General features: G+C 33.9%; 2 protein-coding genes across 2 annotated transcripts in view; one reads left to right on the forward strand and one right to left on the reverse strand.

The window, feature by feature from the left end:
* Positions 1-696: 696 nt before the first annotated feature.
* Positions 697-6,768, reverse strand: zgc:174906. Its single transcript, NM_001115057.1, is given in 4 exon segments — positions 697-1,971; positions 2,056-2,121; positions 3,604-3,978; positions 6,725-6,768. Coding segments are annotated over 3 exon segments (675 nt in total). The 5' UTR covers positions 3,929-3,978; positions 6,725-6,768; the 3' UTR covers positions 697-1,687.
* Positions 6,769-8,816: 2,048 nt separating this feature from the next.
* The window catches only part of lima1a (LIM domain and actin binding 1a), a 38,713-nt gene continuing 36,407 nt past the window's right edge, over positions 8,817-11,122 (forward strand). Inside the window, 1 exon segment of the mRNA NM_131664.1 lies at positions 8,817-8,915. The gene's annotated coding sequence lies outside the window, so the exon portion shown is untranslated.

Raw genomic sequence — 11,122 nt, forward strand, 5'->3', positions numbered from 1 at the left:
ACACACACATTCATTAAAGTAATGCATGCTGCAAAACAGAGGTACAACGTTCAACATCTTCTAAACCCTGCAGTTTTGTTCTAAGTTCACATTAGACTGCGTTTGCTGACGAAAGAAAGATATATCCTTCCACGTATGTTTGTCAGATTGCACAATCATCCCACACACTCGCTCACAAGAGTAGAATGGAATGTCACAGGGTTCAAAAAAAGTCTATGGATCTGTTAAAAGAAGGGTTTCCTATGGAAAAAGGGACTTTTGAGCATTTGTATGCGGTATGTGACTGCTGTTTGATATTTCTTTAAAAAAACTGAAACACCAAACAGCACTGAAAGTTTTCCATTTTGATATCAGCCTCACGGTGATGTTTTTACATATGTTACAGCTCGTTTTTTAGTGCTTGCAAGAAAAGTTGCATGTTTTTTGGTTGTGAGAAGCATTGGCTAGCATCTAAACCAAAACCTACACAATAAATAATAAAAGCAAACCCTAAAGAAATGAAATTACAGAGGTAACAAACGCATTTTAAAAACATTTGAAGAGACTTCCAATTCTTTAGCATCAGAAATCCACACTCCAGAAGCCATATTTTATATCTCAAGCCTATAAAACAATAAACAAGATACTGTAAATCAGACAAATATCTAAAGTATACAATCAAATAAGCTATAAAACAATAAAGAAACAACCTCATAACCTTTCACATCTCAATGACAATCATTTAATTCTCTTTAGTTTCGTACAAAAGAAACAAACCATCACCAGAAGCATGATTAATGACAAATATAAAGTACAAAAACAAATAAAGTTCAAGGAGAATTTAACATAAGAGTCCAATTAATATAATCATTACATTTGAAATCTCTGCTCTCGCATCAAATTGCAATCAATTAAATAATAAAAAAAAACAATGTTTCCAAAAGTAAAAGATTCCATGAAGTCAGACAAGACTTGATGCTGTTTAAGAACTCGCAGTGGAATAGTACAAAGCTCCGCCTCCCATCCTATCACCTGCTTGGCATGCAAAATAAGGGTGAACAAGGGTGAACAAGGGTGAAAACCCAGGGTGAAAATGCATCAGGGTGAAACAACGTGATACTTGCCGAGAGAGCGAAGGTTGCCGTTATGTTGCCAGATAGCGGTCTCTATTGGAACCTAAAACTTCTGTCATAAACACCAGACGTCCTTATCTGTTCATGGAATCGGTTCAAGTTTTTAAGACTTAAGATAAAAGCTTTCACATTCATTTACTTAAAGCAAATGCATTATTATTGTTTTTAAGAATGTATCATGATGGAATGCTACGGTATCACCTGAAATTATTAGGATAAAATTTAAAGCTGCACGTATACACTGAAGTGCTATGTTTTGCATGGAAATAAGCTTAACATGTAATAATGCCATAAAAAAATATATTGAAATAAAACTTCACACTGTTTACTCAGTCCTGCTCCTTTAAAAAAACAAAGCTAAATATCTAAGCATATTTTCAAATAATCTACAAACAATGGGGTCGGATTTTAGGAAAAACGAGAAGTCAAATACCCGCATAATAGCTTAGTGCGCTTGGACGTTTCCCAATCATTTCCAGAAGCTGACCAACAAAACAAAACACAAAAAATAACTGACTAGCAGTTATGTCTCCCTCTAGTGGTTTGTTTTTCAAAGTGCTACATAAATCAAGTCCTCAGTTGTTTTCCATCAGGAAGTTGAGATCTTCTGAGTTGATGCCGTTCTCCTCTTCTTGTGTTAGAAGGGAATAGAGACGAGCAGGTGTGGCTTTTTCCCTCTCGCGCATGCTCCACCTCCGCAGCATGGCGAAAACCCGCTCTTTGTGCAGTTTGTTGTCCTCCTCTATCTGCTCAAGTGTCGTGGTGGTCATATCGAGTGCCATTATGCCAACCTGTCTCCAGTTGTTTCCAATGCAGCCGGCCACCTTCATCATCTCACTCTCTCTCACCATCCTGGAATCTGTAAGGTGACGTAATGTAGAAATTCATTCAGTCACCAAAGCATTACACAAGATGCAAAGCAGGTGTTTTGCATGCGACTCACTGATTACACGGCGCTGCTCCTTCAGTGCATCGTTTTCCATTTGCGATCTTCGCTTTGCTGTCGTCTCTGATAAATCAACAGAATTGTTAAATTACGCTTTATTCAATAGATAACTAAAATTGTTCCACAATAAATTCAGGAAATAAACACAGTGTTTGTTAACGTAAAGGCCTGTTCACAACTTAAATATTACATGAAATTAAAATAGGTGAGGAATAACTGATGAATTATCAGTAAATAAGGCACACTTGAGGTGGTGTGCATTATTTTTGCATAATTCAATGGACTGGAGTCAATTATAACACATTAAGACATTGTTCGGAGGTTGTATTTGAGGACATTTGTCTGTTTTTTGTACTTAAACTGCTCCTGTGTGTATGACTAGTTTGTTTTATGCATCTCATTCAAAGCCTTCTGCTTGGTTATGAAGTTTTTTGACTGCTGTAGGCTGTGAAATAGCTGAAATTATTCAGCATAGTCGCATGGAACTATTTAAGCTGTGTGTTTATCTGAAAATAACTGCACACCTTAGAATGTTCATCAGCCAATAAAATTGTTAATAATAAAAAAAATTGTTAATAATAAAAAATAAATAAATAATACTGACCTAGAAAATAGCAATTTTTCATTTCCACTGGTTTTATTTCACAATATAACTACAAAAGAGCTTTAAATAAAAAAGTGATCAAAACTATTTATTTTGAAATGCTAATGGTCTAATCCGATTCAATTCAATATGCCAAGCTAAGCTAAAAGTGACTCCGCTAGAATAGAAAATCGGCTAAATGCCTTCAAAATGGTTCAAGTCAACTCTTTAACTCTAGGAGACTTGTAAAATGAGCACTTTTCAAAAAGAAATGGTGGAGTGTTCAGTCAAGTTTAAAATTCTCCAGTTTATGAACTTTAAAAATATTGACAAAATGAAAATCCATCCCTCTTTAACAATTTAAGCGCGAGACAACAAAACTGTAACACGCTTATAATAAACAGAACTTGCATCAGTTTGGAAACTTCTATAGCTATTGTATAGCTAAGTGTGAGCAGGCCTTAAAGTGATAGTTCACCCAAAACTGAAATTTCTGGTATCATTTACTCCCCCTTATTACAAACCTGTTTGAGTTTCTGTCGTCTGTCATTGAAAACAAAAGATGTTTAAAAAAAAGCTGCAAATCTGTATCCATTGACTTCCATTGTATTTGTTTTTATTTTACTATTGAAGTCAATGGTTATAAGTTTTCAGCTTTCTTCAAAACATATATAGTGTTCAACAGAAGAAACAAACCACTTCAGGGTAAGAAAACAGAGTACATTTTCATTTTTGGGTAAACTATTCCTTTAATACAGTAAAAAACACATTAGATAATGACCATCAAGAATGAAGATAAAACATATGTTGCAATAATGCGAATTATGAGCAAGAAAAAGTCAAATATAAATAACTATGGATTTAAATATTAATTTCAAAAGAAATCTAAACCTTCTACATCAAACAATTGAGCAAGTATATATAAATATTTATAGAACATAGCTGACAATTTAAGCTCATACCTGTGTTTTTTGTCGTTTTGCGTTTGTTGTTTGGCAGATTTTGAAGGAAATGTAGTTTCGGAAAAGTCTCTTGGATTTCTGGTGTTTTCAGCAACTTCAGGAAAGTCAGAGCATGCTTGTTGTCTTTGAGAATGACATAATCCAAGATGTCCCGTGCCTGTTTTGAGCGTGTGTTAATGTCTTTAATGTTGTTGTACTCATTGTTTGATAGTATGCCACGAGCATGACAATGCTGAAGAAGAAAGTCTGGATCTTCATTCAGAGCTTCTAATAGCTCTAGCTTGTGTCTCTGAATGAGCTTGGTGCCATCTACTGCTCCATCCATTGCCTTTTGTGTGCTTGATTTGATACTGATCTTAAATCAGAACATTAAGGCTGTAACAAAATCAAAAATCATTTTAATCAAGAACAAAAATGAAGCTGCTTCAGTATTATAACGTGTTTGTAATCAAGCATTTAACATTTTAAAGGGTTAGTTCACCCCAAAATGACAAATATGTTATTAATTACTCACCCTCACATTGTTACCATGCCCTGAGACCTTCATTCATCTTCAGAACACAAATTAAGATAGGTTGAAGATAGATGAAATCAGAGAGCTCCCTCATCCTACATAGTCAGCAATGATCTTGAATCTTTCCAGAAACTTACAAAAGTATCTTTAAAACAGTTCATGTGCCTTTAGTGGTTCACTGTGAATATTATAAAGCTACAAGAATACTTTTGTATGCATATAAAACCAAAACAACTACTCAACAGTTTCTTCTCGTAGCTTGATAATATTGCTATTGAACCACTAAAGGCACATGGTCTGTTTTGAAAATGTTTCTGATGAAGATGACTTTGAAAGAGTCAGAACTGTTGCTGTCTACAGAGAATAAGGAAGCTCTCAAATTTCATCAAAAATATCTTAATTTGTACTCTAAACAAGAATGAATGACACGAGGGCGAGAAACTTATAATAGAATTATTCTTTTTGGGTGATCTACATTATTAAAATGACAACCAAGATAACTGTTTTTATTAGTAGAACATTAGATATTGCTGTAACTTGATCTTTGGTCTTTATAAGATGCAAGTCAATGGCTACCAGCACTTTGAACATCTAAATAAGCAAAACAAAAAACATATAGACTGAACAAATTTAATATCTATGGCTCTTAGCGATACATAGGAGTTTTTATAAAGTAAAACATTCGATAAATGTAGGAAATGGGTGCAAAATCACCTGTGAGCTGACACTGTTAGTTTACATAATTTTTATATAGATTAATAAAGGTACATATACTAATGATTTCACCTAAGACATCAATAAATCGTCATGAGCCAAGAGTATCTAATTTTATTTTGGCTCAAAAGGCCATTGAGTTGCACTCTATGAAAAATAAAGGACCAGGTTTCAGCTAATATTGTACTGAATAAAAAAAGGATGACATGAGGGTGAGTAAGATAACACCAGTTTCACATTTTTGGTTAAATTATCCCAATTATTTAAAATAAAAATCATAAAAACTGCCCATTTTGTGGGTAAAAATTGCCATGGAAATCAATCCCATGAGCAGGGCCAGACGGAATCTGCGGACGTTTTTTGCTATTTCTGCTGAGAATTTTGGTAAAAATCTGCGGATTTCTGTGGAATTATTTTGGGAGTATCCAGCGGAGTATCATAACTAAAACCTTAATATATGAAATAAAAAGTAATAAATTACTGAATAAAAACTGAATAAATTCAGACTTACACATTTACTCAAGTAAATAAACAGAATTAATGATGGGCTAAAAATCTGCGGAAAATCTGCTGAATTCTGCGCGTGCAGATTCCGTGTGGGCCTACCCATAATGTCCCTAAGGTTAATTTGTTAATTTCTGATCTTTGCTCGTTCTTTCCCCTTTAGCATGTATGACACCATTATTTGAAAAGGGGATTATATACCTACACTTTTTCCCATATGAAAAGATAAACATTTTTGAAAAAAACTTCAGCTAATCTATACAGCACATAATATTTATTGAGGTAAAGTTGGTTTTATATTAGCACATTAAATTATGACATGCTACTTTGAATATACGATCTGAAATCACATGGAAGTATGACTTTAAAACAACATTAGCACTACTGTAAACAATGGTGCACTTTGATAGTCATTGGAAGCTAATATGATTTCCCCATTTATAATTAGCAAAGAATGCCTTTTATTCAAATTACATTAAGGAGAAAGTCAATGTGCGAATATAAAACCAGATTTGCCTCAGTCTAATATTTTACATTTTGGGGCATTCCAATAATACATAAACCAAAATGGATAATAAAACCAACAATTCCATACAATAGTTTTGTGAGATAATGCAAGTGAAAATACAGTATCTAGTGTGTAATAAAATCAACAAACGAGCCTGTGGTTTCTGAGGCATCCGTGGGTGGAGTTGAGCTGAAGAAAGTGTGTCGACTTTAAATGAGTCCCTCCCATAGATGAGTTGTTATTAACAGCACATGCTCTGTGTTATGAATTTCAAATAGGCTGGTTAATTGCAAACAGCTCTTATTAGTTAATAATCGACTGGTGCTGCAATGCCTCTATTATAGGTGGTTTGTGAATGGTGCATCTCACTTAGCATTATCTGTAAGGGACTTTCCAGTTTGAAGCCCCACTACTATCATGAGTCATCTTTGTTTACACTCAATAAACGGCTATGGCGCACATTTTCCTACATACGTGGTCAGTTTTTGTTTAATCGTTAATATCACACAGTGTGTCTCATTTACTAGTACGAACCGATAAGAGACATCTTATAAAACACGCACGCCATTAAATGAAGAAGAAGCGGGAAGTACAACAGAACAAAGACATGGTCGTTTCATCGAGTGATGCACAACAATGTAAACTGCTGACCCACTTTCGCTTTAAAAATTAAACAGCATACGTTATAGATATTGTTGATACAGTAAATGATTGCAAGATTTCGCGCGCTCACGTTGTTTTTGGGTTAATAACATAGGCTAGAAACTGAAAGTTTAAAATAAAGCATGTTTTCACCTGAACAAAGACGCCAAAATGGCTGTACTCTAAACAAATGAATGAAATCTCATTTTAAATAGTACGAAAAAGCTCAACTTGTTTACCTCGGAGAGAAGCGCTCGATGCCTCATCCACACTTCATCCGCATGTAATATGATATTGATACAAAATAACTTCTGCTGATGACCGCCCTCTTCTGGCCATGGGGCGCTTTTATTTACGATCATCTACTTTTCTACTTCTACCACATCTTCTACTTCTTACTTTCGCTTTCAACAATTCACATTCAAACGACCTCTGTTTTATTCTGTTCACGATTTGACACGCTGAACTAACATTTCCCTCGATTTGTGATTCATCTTCTGTAGAAGTCATGAATGGGAGTGCGATGACGAAAGCACTGTAGTGCAGTGAATGTGGCCTGAGGGAAGTGATCCTTACAAACCTCTGAGACAGAGATTGTGGTCATTTGTGAAGAAATTAGATGTGCACTGTAGTCATCTGTTTCTCAGTAATATTTATTTGATGATTATGCTTATGGCACACATCTCTACATTGCTTATAAAATAAAAAAATATATATTTTAAAATATAGACTATATTGTAGGGGCACAGTGGGTAGCACAATCGCCTCACAGCAATAAGGTCACTGGTTTGAGCTTTGCCTGGGTCAGAGATGGCATTTCTGTGTGGAGTCTGCATGTTCTCCCCGTGTTCGTGTGGGTTTCATGTTAAAACCACAGCCTACCTGACTATTGTTGCTGGCCATGTCCATCCCTTTATGAGAACAGTATACCCATCTTCTAATGGCTACTTTCAGCAGGATAACATGTCATAAAGCGTGAATCATCTCAGACTGGTTTCTTGAACATGACAATGAGTTCACTGCACTCAAATGGCCTCCACATCACAAGTTCTCAATCTAATAGAGCACCTTTGAAATGTGGTGGAACGGGAGATTTGCATCATAGATGCGCAGCTGGCAAATCTGCAGCAACTGTGTGATGCTCTTATGTCAATATGGTCCAAAATCTCTGAGGAAGATTTCCAGTACCTTGCTGAATCTATGTTATGAAGGATTAAAGCAGTTCTGAATGCAAAAACTAGTAAGGTGTACATAATAAAGTGGCCAGTGAGTGTGTGTGTGTGTGTGTGTATATATATATATATATATATATATATATATATATATATATATATATATATATATATATATATATATATATATATATATATATATATGTATGTATGTATGTATGTATATATATATACATATATATATATATATATATATATATATATATATATATATATATATATATATATGTGTGTATGTATGTATGTATGTATATTGCTAGATAACTAAAGAATATTTAACCTTTCCTTTAAACTTTTAAAAAAAACAGATTAATGTTTAATCTTTACATTAATATACGCTGAATGATGATATAGTTTTACCCATTTTCTTTTCATATTAAAACATTTTGTCAACTTCATTTTACAGATTCATTAGATTTTTTAAAGTTATAAAATTCGAAACATTAAAGCCGACACTTTACATGCATTTAAAATGCCTTCTATATATGCAAAATTCTAATTTAACTGGATAAATTTAATTAATTTGAAGCAAACATCAAAATAGCATGTCAAATAGTATCTAAAACAAATATCCAGATAATATGTAGTGAAAGTCTAACACTGTGGAATGTCTTTTACATTCTCAAGCCAGGTTTCATGTGACTGGGATTAGTGAAACTGATCCAGAGCCTGATAACTCCTGAAGACCCTCCTCTGAGAGACACTCCACTGGACCCCACAGCTTTTGCTATATTATTGTTGAGACGTGAGAACTTAATGAGAATCTCAAGTAAAAATGTCAACAACAAAAAAGCAACCCACTGTTTATACTGTTTACCCAATATATAATCGTGTTTATATATTTAATTTATATTTCTCTTTCATTTTTGTTCTGAAATATGAGCCGGACATGAAGGAGGGGACTTCTGCTCACTTCCAGGAATCATGTGGGATTCCCAGACTGAGTATCCTGGCCTTGTTGACTCATTTTTTGTGTGTCTGTTCTAATGATGAACTGCTGAGAGAGTGGGAGGAGCCACACCTGCTTAGGTGCAAAGCAGCTCTCCTCCCATTGGCCGAGAGCTGTCACTATATTTCCTCACTCACAAACAATGTGAGAGTGAGCGGAGCCTTCAGAGCATTAACAGGACAGGGAAGCACACAAGAACATCCACTTGAAAGACTGTAGGAGGGGGCTTGATCGACTGCAAACTAAAGAGTATGTATGTTTGAATTTGGGTTTTGTATTTTGTATGGGTTTATATTGTTAACATGAACACAAGCTTGTCAGGTTTGAGGGCATGCTACGTGGTTTTGTTTGATTTGAGCTGCTCCTCACTTTTAGCTTTTTAATGGATTTACCAGCCATATGCTTCTTTACAAGTTTAAAAAGAGTTAGTATTTTTGTATATTGAAGGAGTTTGATTTCTTTTGAACGAATGCAATGGGATACAGCTAAATTCAACCATGCACTGTTAAAAATGCTGGGTTCTACACAATCCTACGAACCGATTAAGTTAATATATTACTTTTTTTAACAAATATAAATGGATGGAACATAAAACAATTAAGTTGTCCCCAAAAAAAATCTTAAAACTGTGTTGTTTCAACTGATTTCATTCACTTTTGAGTGTGTATTGCATCCAAAAACGCAATACTTTGGATTATTTTGAAGTGGGATACATTTTGTGAAAGTTGTAATATGTTGCATGAAGCTAAAAATGTTGGTTAGTGATCATATAACTGAGTTAAGTCGCATATATTTCTGCTTTATTAGGTTATTGTGCTTTCCAGGTCAGGAGAAGATGTCAGTCTACACTGAAAAATATATATGATCAATTAGTCATGACATCATATGTTTTTAGTTCATTGTAAGTTATTAAACTACGTTAATCATGTTCTAACTTAATTTTATAAGTTAGGCAAGCTGTTTTAAGTCAGTTTAACATAGTACAAGTTCAATATATTTATAAGCTTAATTTGATACAGCTTAAAAATGAAAGACAACCAGGATTTTTATACATACAGTGTATAGTGAAAAGTATTTTATTTTGTGAGATTTTAATATATTTTTTTAAAGAATACAGCAATGATTGTTGAAGTGTTAAAAGTTCATGTGGGAATCTTTCTGATGATAAGATTAAAAGTGCATTGGAATGATGAATCAAGTTGCTGGGAATAAAGCCTGAGAGGCTTGTCTAAGCTTGCTGAAGTGTTGATATGAACCGACTGTGATGTTTCTGCTTCACTTAATTCATATCAATGTTCTCCTGTCATTTAAACACTAGCACGTAGCATACGCTGAGTCCATGAGTGTAATCTTTGAGTGAATCAGTAATGTTGGAAAGCCCTCTTTTAATTAGTTGGCTTTTAGGAAGTGCTGATTTATGTCTCATGATGAGAGAGAGAGTGTATCATCCACTGAGTCACATCCTAATGTCTCGAAACTTTGGAGTAGACATAAAAAATCTCCCAATGTAGTAAAGCTTAGTAAAGTTCATTTTTGAAGATCTTTGATTTTGGTATTTTTAAAAATGCAACTTTTCATCTCTTGCTAGCTAGTTTTGCCGCTGTGAGTCTGTTTCTGGATTTATGTAAGTGTAAAGCATGAGTAATCTGAAGTAATGAGTCAGTTGCTGTATCAGCAGGTTTCAGCCATGAGTCTTGAATGCTTTGAACGTATGATGCAAAATAAAGCCCTCTTGAAGATGTAAGATATGCTTGGAGATGTACATTTATAGTAAGATGCTGGTGATTTAGAAGCAGTTTAATTATTAAAACCTGAACAGGACAGTAATGTGTATTATATGTCCCAGATCACAAAATTTCAGGGTCTTAAGCGTCAGTTTAAAAACAAAACAAAACTGAGATTTATCGATCATCTTAAAGCTGAATAAACTACCTAAACAATAATGAAATAAATATTTATCAGAGATGCAACTATGATTCCAAATACTAAGTTTACATTTGTCCAAATAAAGTTTTTAACATTGCATTTTACTAGTTAAAAATGTTTAAAGTCTTAAGGGTCTTTTAAAAACTGAGATTTATTGATCATCTTAAAGGTTGAATAAATTAGCTAATAAATAACAAAGTAAATATTGGTCAGAGATGCAACTATAAATCCAAAATATCAACTTTAACTTTGTCCAAATTAAGTTTTTATCAAAGCTTATTATTCAAAAATGCTCAAAACCAATCTTAAGCGATCTTAATCAGGAAAACAAAACTGAGATTTATCCATCATCCTAAAGCATATTAGCTAACAAAATAAATATTTGTCAGAGATGCAACTATAAATCCAAATACTGACATTAATGTTGCCCAAATTGTTTTATCAATGCATATTACTAATACAGAAAGTAAACAGTCTAGGAGTCTTTTTTTTTAACTGACATTTATCCATCATCTTAAAGCTGAATAAAT

This window comes from Danio rerio, chromosome 23 (genome assembly GCF_049306965.1).
Source record: "Danio rerio strain Tuebingen ecotype United States chromosome 23, GRCz12tu, whole genome shotgun sequence".
Lineage (NCBI taxonomy): Eukaryota > Metazoa > Chordata > Actinopteri > Cypriniformes > Danionidae > Danio > Danio rerio.